Below are 22,250 nucleotides of genomic sequence, written 5' to 3' on the forward strand. Positions count from 1 at the left end.
AAACTAGAAGCACAACAGTACTTGGAGCTCTACTTAGAAAGGATGGTGCAGACTCATGACAAATTGAGCCGCCCGAGGGCTTTCAAAGTTGGTGACCTTGTTCTTGTTCTTAAAAGACATATTCTTGCACATCGCAAAATAGGTGAAAAATTTGAACTAACTTGGGAGTGATCATTCATCATAGAGGAAGTTTACTCGGGAGGAGCTTACCGGCTGGTGGATTTCCAAGGCGAGAGACCCATGCTGCTGGTCAATGGTTGCTACTTGAAGATATACTACCCGACGTGACGCTGCTTGAAATCGACAGCTTTTTGAAATTTTGATTGTTTTGGGGTTATTCATTTGGCCAAACATGTGTAAGTGGGTCCAAAGTTTTGTAACAAATTAACCTCAATAAAATGAAAATTTTGGAATTTGCCCATTTTGTTTCCCTTCTTCTGTTTCTAATTTTAAAATCTAATTAAATTAAATTAAATTAAACAGATTAAATTTGTAGATTATATAAAAAAATTGTTGTTTAATAAATGCTTCGTTCTTGTTCTTGTTCATGTTGAATGACAACACACTACTGTTTTTTTGCCCTTTGCAGAAGGATGTCGGGACGAAAGCTGATCATCGCTTTTAGAGATGGCCTAAATCTCACACTGAACAAAGAAAGGGCAGCTCAGGGTGGTGTCATAGACCTTGACTTAGACTTCAGTCAAGTCAGCGTAGACTATGAGAATCGCCAAATGGGCGTTGTCAGTCACCAGGAGAAGGAGGGATTACCGTCTCTGCTAAAGATGGGCAACAGAGAAGACTCCTCATGGAAGAGGAAGAAAGTGATCACTCAACAACAACATCCAATTGAAGGAACCAATCGTCTACAGTCCCTGATAACTGCTCCGACAGGGGATTTAGTAGGTGTCGATGAAGAGAGAATGTCGGATGCACCGCTCAGAAGAACTCAACGTCACAATGCCAACCGACACAAACATAGAGCCTTTCTACGAGAAGAAAGAAGACGACAGAAAGAAGCAACAGGTCTACTTACCCCAATTCTTGCGGGAAAGATTTATGAGCCATGCATGAAGGAAACCTCTTCTAGCCCACCTGGTACAGAGGATGAGTTAGAACCGGCAGCAGAGCTTGGAGTCATTTCAGATGAACATTATGAGCACTAATTCTGGTGGTTGAAATAATATTGATTGTTGAAATAGTGGTTGTAATAATATCGGTTAATGTAATAGTGTTTGCAATTATTCTTACTTTATGTCACATCAGATTGATGTGTTATCTTTTATTAAGTTGTATTGTAAGAGTTCCAATTCTACCCTCAGCTATAAATAAGGGATTTATATTTTTTTATTGTGTGCAAGTTTTTAGAGTCTTCTCACTAAAAAACAGAATTGTTCGTCTGGTGTTCCTCATAAGCTTGGAGTCCTGTAAGTCATCTTCTGTATTACTAAATTTCTGTTTTGATTTATTAATATTTTTCTACTTAAATTTATTAAACTTACTAAAAGATTATGTTTTGAGCTAAAATAAATTTTTATTTTCTGCTATTTAATTTGGCTAGCAAGGTTCAACCATAGTACTTCGTCGCTTTTCTAAATGATGCTAAACATAATGATTCAGACTTTGATAATGACCACATTGAACAGAAAATGCTCTTGATAGCTTTGAAAAATAAAGAAACATATTATATAACTAATATTTTCTACAGCCATTTTCAAACTCAAGAACATCATCGTGCTGAGAGCTAGCTGCAAGTGATTCGAGCTGACCCATAAACCTGCCCGATAAATAATTAATGCGTTAAACTCAATGTGTTAATCAATTAATTCCGACCCCAATCATTACCTATATTAAATTATTAAATATATTTTAAATTTACAACATTTAAATACATACCACCCAATTCCTTTATATTTACATATCTAACAATTTTTTTTACATTCATACGTTTCATATCATATAAAAAATATTATTATTTTAACTTCTAAAAGTGTGATATACCTTATTCATGAATAAGCCGATATGTGAAAATTAAAGCTTAGTGATTGTAAATTTAAATACACTAGAATTTAGTGGTATTTATGTAAATCCTCAAAATTTTATATTTCACACTCATATATCAAGCAACTTATTATTTTTGACAGACTTGAATTAAAATCACTTTTACTTTCATAATAAAACGAGCCAACTCAAACAATTCAAATTAAACTCAAACTCTAACTCTTAATTAATCAAACTCAAGTGGTAAATCAGGGATAGCTCAAACTCAGAATGAATCATTTACACCCCGTAATCAAGATGTAATCTAGTCAACTTATAGCATAGAAGCCCTCTATTCAAAGATCAAATACTAAATCCAGACTCCGGACACAATTTGCAGCATCTGGAGCCCAACGGTAGAACGCCACGTGCAAGCAAGCCCACCGCAATACATTAAGTTTAATCAGTGTTAAAATTTATGTGTCCCACTTGTACGGAGTCTTGACCTAATATTTCTTTCCAATTCAAATGCGTCAAATATTAGTAATACCATATAGTTTCATATAGATTTTTCCACAACATTTTATATGAAGTATACTGCATAAAAGCCCTCTAGAATGTATGACAACCTTACATTAATAGAGAACATAAAATTGAAATTTGATCCCATGATATCCATATTAAAATTAAATTAAAAATATTTTAAACAGATCCAACAAACAGTTATTTAACCTTACTTCCAGTCAATTTCAAGATTGCACAAAGCCACAAATCACGTTTCAGTTTCATAATACTAAGATTTTACTTTCTGTTGGGCATAAAAAGGTATATTTTCCAAATTCCACCTCACAACGGAACACCTGAGAACATTTTTTAAACACTGAACAAAACCATGATATAACTCCCTTTTGGTTCAGCTTCAATTTAAAAAAATAAAAAACCCTAATTTTCAATTTTAACTAACAATGAAAGAAATGGCACTAACGCCGCCCTTCAACCTGCATGTGTAAATAATTCCAAAATCCAGGAAACATTTGCTTATGCCACTCGTGGTTTGTGGTTTTTGAAGAAAATATTCCGTCCGAACGTCCGCACGGCCAACCACCGGGTGCCACGTCGCGGGCTCCCCCCCCGCCCGCCGATGAGGAGTATGACGACGTGGTGCCTTGTGATTGACCGTTCGGATATGCAGTGTCCGGACGAAATATTTTCTCATTGTTTCCAGCCACAAAATTTTAAAAAATTTTGGATTAGAATACTTTGATCAATTTTTGATTCGATCGATTCTTACAATTGTTAATGTAGTATCTAAAAATCTAATGTATTTGAAATAAGCTCCGATCAAATGTTAAATGAAGACTAAGAGTTCTTCCAAAATTTCCTATGTTGAAGCAGTAGTGAAAGGAAAATAATAATAATCCAATAAAACGCAGAAATTTAAAACTCATTTCAGTTCATCTTGCAATGGCAGTCTCTCTTCAAATGCCCTCTCTCTAGCCACCACTGCCTGCAAGATCAACCATAAAAATATAAAAAAACTCATCAAAATGAGCAGATTAAGCATGGCAATATAAATTAACGCGCCTTTACACATATACCACCCAATTCCTATGCATTCACATATCTAACGCCTAAACTTTATCTTTTAACATTTACACCGCCCAAATCTTTCATATCACTATTTCAGCTTTTTATACACCTTTCTATGCATGGATAAGATGGCAAATATGTGAAAGTTGAAGTTTCGGTGTTAGACGTGTAAAAACATTTGGAATTAAGTGGTATGTATGCAAAGCTTCCTCCAGAGTAATTAACATACCTGATGTTGCCAATCAGTAAAAGCTGTTATTATTCCAAGAAGAAGGCTCTGAATCACTGCACCTGACAAAATCCCAATCCACAGACCCTTACCTCCAATGTGAAGTAAAAAGCCTAACAAAACCGCCATTGGGATTCCTACGAGATAGAATGCTCCCAGGTTTACATAAGCTCCTATGTGCTGCCATCCACAACCACGAGCGATCCCTGCCGTTCAAAAAGTTCATCATAAAATAGTGAGTTGTAAGGCTTCTATTTAGAAGCATCGTAAGAAATGAGGAATAAAATAAGATGATTACCAGAGAGAACTCCGAGACAGCCATCAGAAATAACTGAGATAGAAACAAGAGGAGTCATCTCCCTAACATAATCCACAACCTCTTCCTCATAGCTATAAGCATAGCCGATGATTCGGCGAAGGGCAAATAGCATTAAACTCACTGCCACCGCCTCCATAACCGTGATCGATATCGCCACACGAACGGCCAAATGAGCTTGCTCGGGATTCCCAGATCCTAGTTCGTTTGACACGCGTGTGCTATGAACGCAAAAGTAATCAAATTTATATTTTCGGGGGCATTCACATGCATACCACCCATTTCCTAGGTGTTTACATATCTAACAACTAAACTCTACTTTTACATTTATAACATCCAAATCTTTCATATCACATTAAAAATACAAGTTTTTTAAATTCTAAGTACTGAAATAAAAATTACGATACATGGTTATGTTGGGATATATGTAAAAATTGAAGTTTTGGTGCTAGATACGTAGCTACATGGGAATTAAGAGGTAAGCATGTAAATCTTCCAATTTTTCAGTGGCGATTTATGAGAAAAAAGGAGATTAGGAATGATCATACCTTGCAGCGCAACCGATACCATATGGTATGGTGTAGAGCAGTGAAATGCTTGTGAGACTGCATAAGAGCTTATGAGCGCATGGAGACGAAGAATTAATCTTAACTCTAATCTTGTGAATGATGAACTTTTTCATACCATATAGAGAGCACAGAGGTTTCAAGCTTCGGATTCGGTAGGAGACCTGAGAGCAAGACGAGCAGCTCGAAGGACCACCATTCAAGGCTTTGCTCAAGTAATTATTATAATTATAAAAGTGATAATAAAAAATTTAAAAAAAAAAAGCATTTACAGTTAAATAATTTAAGAAAATAACCATACATAAAGATTCCCCCAATCACATGAGTGCATGAACCTTTGGCAAAAATTGCATGTAATTCCAGCCTATAAAATACCGATGTACACATGAATTGTTCAAACAAGCTTTCACTTTCTATTATCTTTTGAAAACAATGGTGAGACTAATTTTAAATTTCAAAATCATGATAATCATATTTTACATGTTATTCTGCCGTACAAGTGAGAGATACTTCACAAAGATTTGAGTTCTATGTATGCAAATATAAAGGTTTACCAGTTAGATTTGTAAATACAATAGAATTGTGTGGTGATGTATGGAAATGCCCCTATTTTAAAATGTCAAGAAAAGATTATGATTAAACTCAACTTCAATCAAGTAATCCTTTTTTTGTGTATTTCCAATTGTAAGAAAAAATCCATATATCAATGCTACTGCACTTAAATAACAAGATGAAGAGAAAGAAAAGGTAGTAATTAATATTACCATATCATTACTGCCGAGGGAATCGCCAGTCTCAAAAACTCATTAATTCCCCTGAAAGCCTCCATCGATACTGGTGCACGAGTTGCTCTGCAGGAATCTGAATACTTAATATACATTACAAGAATCAACACGTTGATCCAATAAGAAATGCTTATAGAAAGTGCTGCCCCAATGTTCCCCAGCCCTATCTTGAACACCATGGCCCAACACAAAGGAAAGTGGACGCAAAAGGTTACAAAAGAGCTCAGAAGCATGGGAAGAATTAAGCTCTGAGATTGAAGAAATTTCATAAGAGGTTGAGCAATGGCAAAGGCGAAGAGGCCGGGGATCATCCAAACCGCATAATTGCCTGCCTCTTGGGATATTAGAGGGTCCTGTCCGACAAATGTGAGAAGCTTCCCCATGAAGATCCAGATGAGAGAAATAGGGAGGCAGACTATTAAGAGTGACAGGATGGCTCTGTAGGTGTGGATTCCCACCTTCTTGTACTGTTGTGCTCCATATGCTTGACCACAAAGAGTGTCCAAGCCACTAGCCATTCCTTGCTGCCATTATTGAAATATAAATTGAACAGATCTAGAATGTGTTGAAATAAAATGCACATATGTCAATTGGCAGAACCAAAACTGAAGAAAAGGGGTGGCAAAATCAAAATAAAAGGGTGACGACTGCTTAAGTTTAAATTTTCACTCTCTTTATATTTTTTACAACTAGTTTAGTAAAAATCTAGAAGAGGCGAGTGCTCCTCAGTTCCACCACTGTGCATCTCTTTCAAATTTGATGAGCTATAAAGAATTTATTAGAAATCTCATTATTTTGTCATCATGCAATTAGATAGTGTTCAGCACTAAACCTCGAAGCAACGCTAGAGATTAGAAAAGCATAGAAGAAACTTCAATTCTGAGGAAGTTTAAGAACTCAACCTTCATTTATAGAACACACAGCACGTTGCCACCTTCCTACTGACCAGTGCCTCTAATAACGATTGAACAGGACTAGGTAACCTGATTAGCATCAAAATCATACTACTCATAGCAGTTTCTCAAAAAGTCATCCTTTTTTGCTTATTTTGTTCAGAAAAGGTAGTAACATGAAACCAAAACGTGAGTCACTTCAGCTACTCTTGACAATGAAGTACCAAAACGCCTAAAAATTTATTTAATTTATTGATTTGAAACAACTCGTAAAAATGATAAACAATCAATATATTGATTTAATTTATTATTATAATGACAAGATACAAATCTCAATCTTCAATGTTGAATTAAAATAAAAAATTGAGATAAGATTTAAGATAAATATTCACTTAGAATATAAATACTCCATAAGGACCAAGATCCACAGTGAACTCATCCCCACTTTCGTCATCTTCAAAAAAAGTATTGCATGTAATCATTTTATCACCAACTGATTCTATCTCATTAGCATCTTCCAAATATTTTTCTATCATTACATTCTTCTCCTTACTCCCTATATTAATTAACATAGAGCAAATAACATTAAATAAAATAACAAAATCATAACAAAAATAAGTAATCATACTTAAATCGCATTTTTACTTTGTCAAAGCGTTGTATCAAATATATTAGATATAAATATAAGACAATATAATACAATACAATATATACCAAAGAATAAAGCGTATGGTGGAGAATGAGAGGAGTGAACAGTAGAATGAGAACACGTAACCCTTTATTCCTAAAATAATTTCTTATTTATAGGCATTGGAGATATTTAAAATGTACAATCACATTAATTCCCATCCTCTAAAGAAGGGGTACAGAGATATTAAAGTTTTTCTTACAATTAATGCTTACCGCTTTGACAATAGACTAACTTGATTGTCGAACATAAGTTTTGGCCGTTTCGGTTTGGCGGGTCAAACGAGATGAGGATCGCCTGGGTGTTTCTGATTGAACATGTCATGTTCGGCCTATTATATCGGTCGGACAATATTTAGATGTGGCTGATCTGATGAACCTTTACAACGTCCTTATCCTGGTCCAACATTGATTTATGATCCCATAAATTAATTTACTCTTTTTGACCGGGTCTTTATGTCTGACTGTGGGCCCCTCCTCTTTGTTACGTGTACACCTCTTAACTTGCTTCAATATTCGTGTTGAAATGAATGTGTCATACATATTTAATTCCTTAATTATCTTGTCTTTTTTAAAGTGATTGTTATGAGTAAAAATAAGAGAATAAGTGCTATAATATACTCATTTATCTTGTGAACAGTACTTTTAATAATTGAACCCCACTAGATTTCTATGCATTGACGTCCTATAAATAGGTTGTGGCTCAGGCCTTCTGCATCTGCGCTCCCCTCTTATCTAGTGCCTTGGTCGGTTTTTTATGGGAGCATTCTCATGACGAGCAGTAAGAAGACCTGTGTTGATGACATATATGAGGACATTCTGATGAAAGTCTTTGAATTGTTGGCTGAGAAAATCTGATCTGCGAGCATCCCTGCAAAGATTTGGCCACCTGAGAGGGGGCCAGTTGGCGAGAAGAGGGTACCCCCCAAAGGGATTAGACCTGCAAAGAAGAGGCGGATGGAACAATTAGCTTACAAGAAGGGGTGACCGGATGAGCGGGATGATGAGGATAAATCGTCCGATTACGTCTATTGTTGCATTGGGGATAGAGTAAAGATCCGACCATCTACCCTGCTGGAATGTTGGCCAAATCTAGAAGTGAGGAGGAAAGGGACACTTAGAGAACTTCTGGAGTTCCGCTGCCCAGGGGCAAGGATGCTATTGGTACTTCTCAGCTCAGAAGGATGAGAGTTGCGGACGCTCCACCCGCACCCGATGAGAGTTTCTTGTCATTTCTCTGGTCTGTGTTGGACTGACACCTTGGTATGTGGAGTCTGGTCTTTTGATCTACTCTGAATGATTTAGTGAAATTTCATGTTTTGTCCAACTCTGCCTTTGTTCATGTAGGGGATCAAATCAACATTTCTGATTCACTGAAAGCTGTCGGTGACTGAGACCCCACTGCTCGAAAGGTTGAAAGGGACCCACCGACTACTGGTGAATGAGAGTCGACCGGTTCTGTGGTTCGTCGCATGGACGAGACGGTGGATTTCTTTGCCTGTGAGGTCGAGGTTCGGAAGGAAGCCTAAGCTCAACGGAAGGCAAGCATAAGGGAGGTGAAGGACCAGCCAAATGCCTTCTCCAAGAAGTTGTCGGCAGAGTTTCCCAACCTCCGAATAGAAGCGACAGACCACCAGACCGAAACCGAGACTATTCAAATGGAGCCTGTGACCCCGCGGATAGGTCTGGTTGGTGTAAGGGAGGCTTGCTCAGTCACTCGATTCCTAAGGAGTCGTTGAGGTGAGTGTTGGTTTTTCCTCAAGCGGTCAATGAACCAGTTATAAGGTTTTTTATGTTTGAATAAACATGCTTTTCCTTTTTTTTCTTTTTCCACTCTTTTTTTTACTACCGCTTCTTATTTATATGAATATTCATTCTCCCTTTGAAAGAAATGATGTGAAGCTTGTGTTTCTGAGGTACTATCAAAGGCATTTCAGCTTCTTTGCGCCCCCTATATATAAGGGTTGAGGTTGTCTCGTGTTGTTTCATATTTTGCACTCCTTACTTTTGGTCGGCTTTTCTTCCTTGTTCCTTTGTCTCCCATCCATATGGCCTCCAAAGTCTCTCCTCAAATTTTTCGAATGGTTTCGATGACAAAGCATTCCATAGAGTCTTCTGACGAGGCCTCGAGACTTTACAGGAAGTACGTCTACAGCAATGACATAGTGCTTGTGGCTCTATGTCCACATGATCATACAACCGATGAATATGGGAGGCGGCTCGTGTTATACAGGGATCAGTTTGTTCAAGGGCTTCGCCGTCCTCTTTGTCGAGAGCTTTGTGCCATCATGAACTATTACGGCATTATCCCTGCTCAACTGAAGACAAACTGCATTGCGGTGATTATGTCCTTCGTTATCTATTTTCGTAGGATGGAAATCTCTTGTTCACGGGAGCTTTTTTCTCATTTGTTCTCCTTCAGGTCGACCCAGACAGTTATGTGATCTTTGCCTCGACCCAAAAAATCAAGTTAATTGACCTTGAGAATAAGGTTAAGAACTGAAAAAAGTCACTTCATTTTGGCATCATCGATGGATTGAGGGATCCTTACCTGCCCGACTGGCAAGCCATACAAATGGCAGAAAATTTCCCCCAAAACTGAGGGATCCAGTTAATTGATCTATCGTTCATCCAATACACCAATGAAAAAATAATAAACAAAGTTTTGAATTCAGGCAAATATGGTCGGATGACTAGCGAGTTGTGGGCAGCATCTGATGTCGAGGAGATGAAGTGGCGCCTCAACAAGATGACTAAAGTGTTCATGAGGGAGCAGAGAAGGAAGACGCATTAGAAAAGACCTCAGGTTCGGATCTTCTCATTTCTACTTCTGAAACAGTTATCGTTATTCAGCGGACGTTGACCGGTGAATTAACCTTAATCGAAAGGAAACCTTCCATTCTGGCAGGTGATATGAGGGGCGGTGACACCGAGAGTCCTTCCTTTTTGAGGTCTGACACTGATGTTTCTCCAGATGAAGGATCAATCGGAGGCCAAGAGGATCCTCTGTCCGATGCATCTGGTTTCCTTAACTTTGTAAAGAGAGGAAAAGCGAGCCGACAATCTCAGGTCCTTAAACCCTAGGGTGAACAAGATACCAGTCGAGAAGCAGATTGGAAGGAGACAGGTTTTGGGCCTAGACTCGACTCGGAGCCGATGCTCCCCCTAGATCAAAGTCAGATCGAGAGGCGACAACAGTAAGTTCAGAAGTCAACCGAGATGAGGTAGGTCCTAGATCCGAGCCCAAGCCTAGTCTCCCAGCTTCTGAGAAATCCTGATGGAGGAAATGAAAAGACACGGTGGCCGACGCTGATCGCCACTCTCTTCGCCTCTCAAGGGGAGCAATGATTGAATCCCGATACAAGCGAAGGGGCCCAAAGCCTTTTTCCCAAGGGATTCTAGTTTTGTCTTAATTGACTTGCAAAGGGATGGTTCGACTGTGGTCCGGGAGTGGAGGCTCATGCGACGGAGCTCATGAATACACTGTGCTCCGGGAGTTTTAAGGAGAAACTGGACAGCTCAGTCCTCTCGAATTGTGTCGCTGGGTCAACCGATATCGGTTGTTGGGGAAAGGTCGGCTCATTATCTGTCAAACATGTACTTGGTTATTACGGTTGAAACCGCATGCATTAAGAAGGCAAAGATTGCCTCAAGAACGTTTCTTGGCTGGCAGACGAAGCTGAGGCTCACCTCGCTGACGCGGAGTACCTGACATGGGCCTTAGAGTGGCTCTCAGTTGTGCTCGAGGTGAATGAGAAACTATCCACGAGGGTCTCTATGTCGAGCAAGGCTGAGGTGCTCTCTGCGGAGTGAGTGAAGCAGTTTCGCTTTGGCACAGAGTTAGAGATCAACCAATTAGTGAGGATTGGCATGGTCGACGCTTAGTATGCAAACTTGGGCGAGTTTGCTAAGCACTTGTCCACTCCGATGCCTCCGGCCAAAAAATCCGTCGGAGAATCTAGGAGTGAACCGATTGAAACCCCTGAGATTACTTGTGTTTCGTAACAAAAATAGGGGAGTTTCTTTTTGCAATGTATAACAATACTTGTAATGATTAGAACTCAATGAAATATGGAGTTTTTGTCGCTCGTTCCTCATATTATTATTTTTTTTTTTTCTTCGATGCCACTTATGAATTCTGATGGCGAGTCTTTAAAATGTCTATCTCGGATCGGAGTGTTTAGGTTGCTAACCCCAGAGAGAAGCTTTTAGATTGCTAGCATAGGAGATGAGTCTTTAGATTGCTTGCCCACGGAGGGGAGTCTTTAGGTTGCTCACCACGAAGAGGATTTCTTAGATTACTCGCCTCGGAGGGGAGTTTTTAGGTTGCTCGTCCTGGAAGTAAGGTTTAGATTGCTCACCCTGGAGGGGAGTTTTTAGGTTGCTTGCCCTGGATGGGAGTTTTTAGATTTCTCATAAGTTGCTCACCCCAGATGAGAGTATTGTTTTCCTGATGGGCTTGAGTTCTCCCGTCGTTCGGATGTGTGGATGTAGCATATGAGCTCTTCGAGTTCCCCAAGTGTCAACTAGGCATTACGATGTTCGTAAAACTTGCATTCATGGGGTACAAAATTAAGGAAAAAGAGTAAAAGTGTTAAAATTGAAGTTCTTTATTATCTTCATTTATGTTTGTATAAGAAGTTCTCTTTAAGGAAAAAAAATTATTTGAGATTATCTCCACTCCAGGTCAAAGGAATATCGTTCCCCGTGTATGTCTTCAGTCGGTAATCTCTTGGCGAGAATCTCTAGCTGACGATGAATGGCCTCGTCCATGTTTAGTCAAGCGTGCCAACAGTTTGTCCTTGGGTAGCTGGGTCGGCTTTTTCCAGGACGAGGTCCCCCGGGGAGAAGGTTTTTTTCTCATACTTGTTTGTTGAAGTATCGAGCGGTGCGTCTCTTAACCTTTTCTTGGCGAAGCATTGAGTCAGTGCGAAGTTCCTCAACAAGATTGAGTGCAAGGTTCCTCCCCTCATCATTGGCATCCTGCCATTCCGCTAGGGGTTCCTCATTGAAGGTAGAGGTTGTAACAGTTCTTAGGTTGTGATGGTTGTATTCTACCAACAACATTGCCTCCAACCATGGGTTAGCATGAAAGGAGTCTGTCCCATTGTCGTCAAAGGTGTCGTTCAGATGGCCCATGGTACCGACGGCAGGAGGTTTGCCCAGCTTCCTTTCTCCCCTTCGACCATCTTTCTTAAGAGTTTTAGGATAATTTTGTTGGCCACTTTGGCCTGACCGTTGGTGCGAGTGTGGTGTACTGATGCGAATCTTAGGTTTATCCTTTGGTTATGACAGAAATCTCTTATGCCTTTGTCGTTGTCAGTTACGAGAACTAGAATCAGCAAATGAGTTCTGCCTAAATGAAATTTCGAACGATGGTGGCGGTGCTCCGAGCAAGTGTCTTGGCTTCCATCCATTTTGAGAAGTAATCTAAGGTGATTATGAAGAACTTGCGCTGGGTGGAAATGACCCGAGAATATCGAGTCCCCAAGTGACAAAGAGTCTGAGACTCGTTATAGGTCGCAAATTGCGAATCGGCTGGTATTGTGAAGGGCCATATTTTTTGCATTTCTCACACTTTCTAACAAATTATTTGGTGTCCTTCAGGAGTGTGGGCCAAAAGTACCATTGGCACTATACTTGATAGGCTAAGGTTCTTCCACCTCAGTGGCTCCCGCATTCACCTGAGTGTACATCCTGGAGGATGCTCTCAATCACATCTTTTCTCAAACATCTAAAGTACAAAGAGGAAACTGATCTTTTAAAGAGCTTTCCCTCTATCATCAAGTACTGAGCTGCTTTGATTTTAAAATACTTCGGGTTGGTGACTTCATTCGACAGTCGCTCAATTTTCAGGTAATAGATGTATGGGTTCATCCAACTTTTCAGTTTTTCAGTTGATACTTTCTTTACCTCGGATTCTTCAATAGTTGGCTGGAGAAATTTTTGAGGTTTTACTCTTCCCAGATGCACACACTTGAACAAGAGGTCGACTACCTGGTTCTCCTCTCACCCGATGTGTTTAATTTTGAAGTCTGCAAGCTTTTCGATCTCAGTCTTTACTCTGCTGAGGTACTTGGCCATCACTTCGTCTTGGGCCTCAAACTCTCTGTTTATCTAGTTGACTACGAGTTATGAATCTGATTTCACATGAACGTAACGTGCTCCCATATCGTATGTGACGCATAGGGCAACGATCAGAGTTTCATATTATATTTTTTTTGTTGGTGATGTCGAACTCTACGGTGATTGACTTATAGTAGTGTTTCCGGATGAACTGCCCAAAGCAAGTTCAAGCCCTGAGGTTGTTTTGTTGGAGGCTCTGTTAGTGTGCAAGACCAACAGGTGATCCCTATCAGCGACTCCTTCGCTTTGCTCGTGTACTTCCAAGAAATATGCCAGAAAGCCAGCTTTTGCTCAAGCTTTGATTGTTGTCCATGGGACGTACAAGATGTCGAACTCGCTTAGCTCCACCGTCCATTTGAGGAGCCGACCAGAGTGTTCTAGCCACGTAAGAGCTGGTTTGAGGAGGTGATCGATGACGACCCAGATCGGATGCGTTTGAAAATAGGGTCGGAGCCTACCGGCAGAAGTGACAAGAGCAAAAGTTAGCTTTTCCATAATTGGATATCTGATTTCGACGTTTATAGAACTCGGCTAATATAACAGATAGGGAATTGCTTCCCCAATTCTTCCTTGGAATTAACTAGGTCGGTTAGAGTTTGGTAGGATTTGTCGTGGCAAAACCAACACTTGAATGGCTTCTATTCTGTTTTGTGGCATATTTGGCAAATGACAAGGACTTTATTGGGGCGGATGGAGGTAACTTGATTGGAATGAGGGGATTAGCCATCGTGTTTGTCGTTGAATGTGTAGGAGTTGCAGTTTCTTCCGTGGCCTTGGGTAGCAGTAAGAGCTGTGAAAGAGAGTGATTCTTTGGAGGTTTCGGTTGTGAGATTGATTTCCTCGCTGCATATTAGTGCGCAGAGGTCGTCGATGATGATCGGTTGATGGTTGGTGTGAATGGGAGTTTGAAAACATGATAGGTGGAGGGCAAACCATTGAGCGTGTAGTGGATGATGTCCTTCGAGTTAATAGGAGCTCCGGCGGCAGCTATGGTGTCGACCTTGGCTTTGATTTTCGACAAATATTGGGTCATGGGTCTGTTCAACACACTTAGATTGCGAAGCTCGTTCTTCAATTGAATAATCTTGGAGTGATTTGATGATTGAAGTTGTCACTCCATCGTTGTCCAAATGGCCTGAGAGGTGTCCAACAGTAGGACGTATGGTAGAATGAATGCAGATATGACAGAGATGAGAGCGGCTGCAAGATTTTGATCTACCATCCTCCATTTGGTGAAATCAGGACTGAGATGAGGAATGCCAGTGTTATCGGGTACAGACGTTGGACATGGGCAGGATCCATCAAGAAAGCCATCCAACCCGTTTGCTCGAAATAGCTTGAGAACTTGGGCCTTCCAGGTTGGATGATTGTCTGTCGTGAGTTGAGTAGAAACAAGGTTGTGGATATTGCTGAGAATGAACTTCATTTGGGTAAGTATCGGAATGTAACTTTGTAGAGGTGTTTTTTGATTTGGTGGTAGATGGTCGGAAGAAGCATTGGAGGAGAAGGAGACCAAGCTGGAGAGAAAGCGGGTGGTGTTGTGAGGCTATGTTGGCTCTGACAATACAAAGAGTATCAATGTTCCAATTGAAACAACAAAAAAACGCAATTTTTCATAAAAGACTTCCTAATACTTTCGGTGCAGTAAAAGGCCTATAAAGAGCAAAATTTTTCCCTCAGGTCCCGGTATGGTCCGCTCCGTCCGCTACCCAACTAAAAGGCGTCATGTAGACTTGTGGGACCCATATTTACACGTAATGAAAAAAGTCAAAAAAACGTGTTTAAGCCCGGCCCAACCCGACGTGCAAAAATTTATGTATTATCTCCAGTATTTTTCGTATTATCCCTCAGAAACTTCTATTCTGCATAATACAGTAGAAAAGAAGGTTTCAAAAAGCGTTACTTTGGCTCTGTTAGGGTTTGGTCGCTGCATTTATGATGGAGATGGATTTCTCTCTTAATGAAGAATTAGAGCACATGGATGATGAAATCAATGTCAACGCCTTTGAAACAGAGGTAAGATTTCTTGCTTACTTGAATCTGTTTTCTGTTTTCCAGATTTTTCTTCGATTTTCGTGAGTTTTTTTATTATTATTATGTGGTTAGGTTTATATTATCTGCGGTTATATTGAAGAAATTCTCATTAACCCGAGAATAACCCAACAATAACCTAAGAATAACTCGAGAAAAAGTAATCTACCAGCTCTTTCAAAAAACAGTTAAATATTCTGTAAATCTTCGATTGTTGTGAGGTTATTTTTTGATTATTTAAGGGTTTATTTAATCATTTTGCTCTGCAGGTACATTGAAGAAATACTCAATAACCCGAGAATAACCCAACAATAACCTAAGAATAACCCGAGAAAGTAACCTACCAGCTCTCTCAAAAAAAGTATAATATTCTGTGAATCTTCGATTGTCGTGATATTATTTTTTCATTATTCTATGATTAGGGTTTATTTATCTTCGGGTACATTGAAGAAATACTCAATAATCCGAGAATAACCTAACAATAACTTAAAAATAACCCGAGAAAGTAACCTACCAACTCTGTCCAAAAAAGTGAAATATTCTGTGAATCTTCGATTGTCGTGAAGTTATTTTTTCATTATTCTGTGGTTAGGGTTTATTTATCTTCGGGTACATTGAAAAAATACTGAATAACCCGAGAATAACTCAACAATAACCTAAGAATAACCCGAAAAAAAGTAGCCTACCAGCTATTTCAAAAAATTTTGTAATAGTTGTAGGGTGTGTTCTTTTCTGAATATCTGACTATCTCTATGGTATAATTCAAATTTGTAGTTATCTGACTAGAAACAGATTACAATGATCCAATTACTCGTAGCTTTCTTAATACTATTGTTCGTAATGAGGAAGAACTTACAAACATTATTGTGCTTATGCACATTATGTTGGTTTCACTGTACGCAAGGACCACACAACTTACTAGACTAAATCCAAGAAAATTAAGTTGAAAGATTATATTTGTGGAAAATCAGGTCATAAAAGAGAATCGCAGCTAGCCACTACTATGAAGTACATAAAAGCTGATACAAGGACTGACTATCAAGTAATGGTTGACTATGCTATTAATGGCAACTAAACAATAAAGAAATTTGTTGAAAGTCATAACCACACCTTGGCGGAATCCGGTGACAAGCACCTCCTACGTTCCAGTCGGAGGATTAAGGAGTTGAATGAAAATTTGCTGAGATCAATGACAGGTTTTGGGATTAGAGCAGCGGATGAATTTAATTTCCTTGCTACAGTGGTTGGCGGAGTTTAAAACTTGGGGTGTACGAGGCAAAATGCATACAACTTTATTCAAAGGGATAAGAGAAGTAGAATTGAACAGGGTGATGCCAACTTTCTCTTACAATTATTCATGAAGCGCCAAAATGAAGATAGCATGTTTGCATGGGATTTCCAAAGTAATGAAGAGGGCAGACTTACAAGCTTTTCTGGAGTGATGGGTCTTGCAGACTAGATTATGATTGTTTTGAAGATATCATCACTTTCGACACTAGCTACCGTTTGAATAAGTATAATTTATGTTGTGCTCCTTTCGTAGGGATTAGTAGAACCTGACTTGTTACATTTGATAGGGTTAATTGCAACATCACCTGCAGTTGCAAGAAATTCGAAATGATGGGTCTGCTTTGCTCTCACTCTCTACGCGTCCTTAAAGCTAACAATATAACAAAGATTCCAGAGAAATATTTGTTATTCAGATGATCTGCTAAGGCAAAGAAAGATATCTATAATAGTTTTGAATATAAACATATGAAAGACTCTCAGGCTCAAGTGTCTGGCACAACTTCCAGAGGAATCTTATTTTGGTCACATGCTCAAAAGTTTGCCTACCAATTAATTAACAAAGTTCAAGGAAATGAATGCGTCGAAACATATATAATTGAATTATTGAAAACAGGGTCTGAAGGTGTTGAGAATATATTAGATGGGAATGATCCTAAACCAAATAGGCCAAACAAAAAAAGGAAATCTCATAACAGTGACTGCAATGTGAATGATCCTGCAAAAGTGTGACCGAAAGGTATTTCTAATGCGAGGTTGAAAGGATACTGGGAAAAAAATAAGAAAGCTAAAGGTATATATTTCTACATTCCATATATTTACCATTTTACATTCCATATATTTACGATTATATGCAAAATTAATTGTCTTATATTTTTACCACAGTATGCAAGAAAAAATCAAGAAACATATACGAGCCAAGAACCGCACATCCATTACGACGCAAATACAATTGCAGTGTCACACTCGCTGAGTCAGGAAATTGTCACACCAGATCCCACATGCTCTGTGCCCAATATAATTCACCTGTTTTGATGTGTTGTGCCCACTTCACCCCATTTGTACTAATGTACTAGTTCATATAACATTATTCCAAATGGAAACTGTAGATGTATGTTTTGTAATTCACATGTACTACTTCATATAACATTATTCTAAACCTAATAATACTCTAACAATAACTTAACAATACTCCGTCAATAATCTAACAATAACCTAACAATACTCCATCAATAACCTAACAATACTCCAACAATAACCTAAAAATAACTCAACAATAACGTAATAATACCTCAACAATAACCTAAAATTACTCCAGCAATAACACAGCAATACCCCAACAATAACATAGAAATACTCCCACAATAGCCTAACAGTACTCCGTCAATAACCTAACAATACTCCGTCAATAACATAACAACTCTGTCAATAACCCAACAATAACCTAACAATAACTTAAAAATAACCTAACAATAATCTAAGAATAACCCAACAATAACGTAATAATAACCTAGGAATAACCTAACAATACTCCAAGAATAACCTTAAAATAACCCAATAATAACATAACAATACCTCAACAATAACCTAAAATTACTCCAGCAATATCACAGCAATACTCCAACAATAACACAGCAATACTCCCACAATAGCCTAACAGTACTCTGTCAATAACCTAATAATACTCCGTCAATAACCTAACAATACTTCGTCAATAACCCAACAATAACCTAACTATAACCTAACAATAATCTAAGAATAACCCAACAATAACGTAACAATAACCTAGGAATAACCTAACAATAACCTAACAATAACCTAATAATAACCTAACAATATTCTGACAATGCCCTAACAATACTCCGACAATAACCTAACAATAACCTAACAATACTCTGACAATAACCTAACAATACTCCGTCAATAACTTAAGAATAACCTAACAACAACCTAAGAATAACCCACCAATAACGTTAGAATAATCTAACAATACTCCGTCAATAACCTAACAATACTTCATCAATAACCTAACAATACTCTAAGAATAACCTAACAATAACCTAAGAATAACCCAACAATAACGTAACAACAACCTAAGAATAACCTAAGAATAACCTAACAATACTCCAAGAATAACCTAAAAATAACCCAACTATAACGTAATAATACCTCAACAATAACCTAAAATTACTCCAGGAATAACACAGTAGTACCCCAGTAATAACACAACAAAACTCCCACAATTGCCTAACAATACTCCGGAAATAACACAGCAATACTCTCACAATAACCTAACAATAACACAGCAATACCCCAGCAATAACACAACAATACTCCCACAATACATCAACCGTAACAATAACTTAAAAATACATTCACCCTTGCAATAAGATATCAAATTGTTATAGATTTCGCATTTCAAACACAATAGAAAATTATATAGACCAAATCGAAGACATATAAGCCTGTCAAATTGCAGTCATTCAACCTGTAAAACATAAATACATTCACCCCTGCATTTATCCTCCAAATAATTTATATCTACAGATTTCATATATGAGCTCTGCCCTAAACCAAGGCATCTCAGCCTGCCAGTCTAGATGGTCTTTCCATTTAATCTTACCTTTCTGTATAATTGCTTTCATGTATTTACAAACAAATATACCGCAGTCGACACTATTACTGTGTGGGAATGCCTCTTGTCGTGATAACATCTCAATTACTCGGGTCACTGCAGAAAGTTTTCCCGGCGCCCTTAGGAAGATGTCTTATCTGTTAATACAAATGGTAATTTAAAACAGTGAAAGAATACACAGTTTATGTCAGTTATTAGTTAGATAAGGGTTAGAGTTTTAACACGTCGCGGGTGACTCCCAAATGCATTTTATTAGGCAATGAGTCGTAGAATCTCCACTTGCGGTCCTTCTAGTTCTCGAAAAGTAGAGTCCAATGCCTATTATTAATTATTGGAACTAAAATTGCCTCTGTTTAAGATACAGCTTCCACTGTGACGTGGGCAACAATATCTCACAGAGGATGGTATCTGAACCCCTGCATATTCAAAAAAAAAAGACTTTAAAATAGCATGAACATCTAACATTGATGAGAATTTTATTACTTACCCAATGTGCCGGAGAGACGTACAAATATGGCCTAAAAGAATCAAGGCACTGACGCCTACGGTTATCTAATCTAATGGCAAACATATCTACATGTTCTATCCCAACTTCTTTATTATCCCAAAGTGTTTCAAGGTCATTTCGACTTATATGAATGTGACCCTGAACAATTATTATGTCATCCCTGCATATTGATTGAATAATTTTTATTAGATTTAATAAACAATTGACAAAAAAGTGTTCTGTTTTCACATACCTTTCTTTGTACATTTTTAAACAAGTATCTATGACCTGCTGTATATGTGATGGTAGTATTTCTCTGTCGGGGAACTCTACGGCTGAACCTCTACGGCTGAACCTGAACAAGGGAGGGCACCTTCATATGGAACAATTGCGCCCGGTTGTACATCCTCCAAAGCTTCTTCAGCCTTCTCTTCTCTAGCTTCATCGAGCTGTGGAGATGGTATGGTAATTGGTGTAGAAGAATCATCAATATGCTCTACTAAATCATCTATCTTAGAGGTCGGCAGTTATTTCATTTTCTTTCTCTTTACAACAACAAATGGAGATCAAACTGTCCTCTTTTTCCTCGGTCCTCTGGACTTGATCCTTCGGACTAAGCTACCAATTGGGTCTTTAGGGATGCCTTCTCCAGGTTCCTCGATAGCTTTATTTATTTCACTATCAACTGCAGATTCATCGAAGGCAGCCATTCTAAAAATAACCTGCGCAGAAAAATAACCTAAAAATAAACGACGAATAACGCAGAAAAATAATCTAAAAATAACCTAAGAATAAGACGATGAATATTACCTAATAATAACCTAATAATAACCTAACAATAAACGGAAATAAATTCTAAGTAATCCATGTATAAGCAAAAAAGTAACCTAAAAATAATCTAAGAATAAAACGATGACAATTACAAGGACAAGTTTTCCCCTTCAATGCCCTCCTTCATCCTCTTCGCCTCCTTCTTCCTCTGCTTCTTTGACTTTGTTGACTGTTCAACCTCTGTCTTCTCAGCCTCTTCTGATACTGTTCTTGGGCTCTTCTCAGCTTGCACATACTCCAGATCATCAAACTTCATCGTCTTACGAGTTCGAAGCTATCGAACGAGAGAAATGTGAAACCCTAGCAGAGCGAACAGTGAAAAAACCTATCGAAAAGTATTTTCGAAACGTCTTCCTCGACATTCTAAAAGGCAGAATACTCGAAGTTTCTACTCGAAGAGGCACGAGGTTGTACATCGGGCCCGGTCGGGCTTCAGAGTACTTTATTTTTTTTTTAAATTATGTGGACAAGCGGGTTCCACATTTTCCACGCGGCCTAATTTAATTGGTCAGCGTACGTTGAGGAACGTTAGGTCTTCTGATAGAAAAAGCGCTCCTATAAAGAAGATGAACTTTTGGTTGGCTAGAGAATGACTGGCCAAGAGCGGTCCAGATCATCCGTGGTGTGATACTCGAGTCGGCGGTGGAGCACGTTTGCAGCAGCTATAATGACAGCATTTAATATCAAGTTTCCACCAGCCAATTAACTTAGCAGACGACTCACATCTGCCATCTTTAAATATATACAACTGGAACTGCAACTTAAATTTCCCTGCCGGCACCAGCTACTTAATCTAATTGCCACTTTAATTGCTTTGAAATCAAAAAAGAAGGATTGAATCTAAAGTAATATCCATAGATATTTCCTCCAATCCTGTCCCCCAATACATACCCTATGTAAAATTATGATGACTCGGGAGTGAAATAATGTAAGATTTTGATGACTTTTTGAACAAAGCAATCATAAGAAAACTCCAAATTTTCGCTCCAAATTTTCGGTCAAAGTTCGGTCAAAGTAAAAAAAAAAAAAATTAAACTCGGCAAAATTTATATACAAATGAATTAGTTACCACAACTTTCCCCTTCAACCATACAGATTCTCACAGAAATAACATTAGAAGACCAGACCCTAATTGGAAATCGAAGCGGCATCATCCAGAAGCGGAATCCATTACGGAAAAAGGAATAGGAGGTCGGAAAGCGAAGGAAGTGGACTTACGAGGAGACTGAAGCCAGTGACTCCGGAGAGGGAAGTCGCAATGGCGGAGCTGGAAAGCGCGAGCTCGCCGAGATGGCCGACCATCATCGACGAGATCACCTGAACCAGGTATAGCGACAGCGTCACCCCCATCATCGGCCCTGCGAGGTAACCCAGCCTCCGCGCCTCATCCGTAAAATCGCAGCACTTTCCCCTCCCCCTTCTTTCCTCCTTCTCCAGAAGCCCTTCCTCCATTTCCGTAAGCTCTCTCCCTCCCCTTCTCTGTTTCTATTCTCCTCCCACTTTCCCCCTCTCTCTCTCTCTCTCTACTTTTTTGTTCTTAAATGTTGAGCATCGAAGCACGGGAAGCATGAAATTTATTTAAAATATATCACTCAACTTTAACACATTTACATATTCTATATTTAAATATCAATATTTACATATGTACCATCTGAATTATATCTGAAAAGATGTATTTCATTTTTCAAAATTTAAAATAGTGATAATATATACGATAGGAATAATATATCCACATAAATAAATATATGAAAAGTTTGTGGGTTAGTATGCAAATGACCCTTGACAAAATTTGCAGAGCTAACGGATGGTT

General features: G+C 38.7%; 1 protein-coding gene across 1 annotated transcript; it reads right to left on the reverse strand.

The window, feature by feature from the left end:
- Positions 1–3,292: 3,292 nt before the first annotated feature.
- On the reverse strand, positions 3,293–21,966 carry LOC110034017 (protein DETOXIFICATION 14-like). Its single transcript, XM_020738245.1, has 7 exons — positions 21,659–21,966; positions 5,443–5,987; positions 4,797–4,883; positions 4,661–4,717; positions 4,095–4,333; positions 3,797–4,002; positions 3,293–3,484 (listed from the first exon to the last, which is right to left on the reverse strand). The coding sequence occupies exons 1-7, from the start codon at positions 21,890–21,892 to the stop codon at positions 3,422–3,424; spliced, it is 1,431 nt and encodes a 476-aa protein (XP_020593904.1). The 5' UTR covers positions 21,893–21,966; the 3' UTR covers positions 3,293–3,421.
- Positions 21,967–22,250: the final 284 nt, after the last annotated feature.

The sequence above is a fragment of the Phalaenopsis equestris genome, unplaced genomic scaffold (assembly GCF_001263595.1).
Source record: "Phalaenopsis equestris unplaced genomic scaffold, ASM126359v1 Scaffold001327, whole genome shotgun sequence".
Taxonomy (NCBI): domain Eukaryota; kingdom Viridiplantae; phylum Streptophyta; class Magnoliopsida; order Asparagales; family Orchidaceae; genus Phalaenopsis; species Phalaenopsis equestris.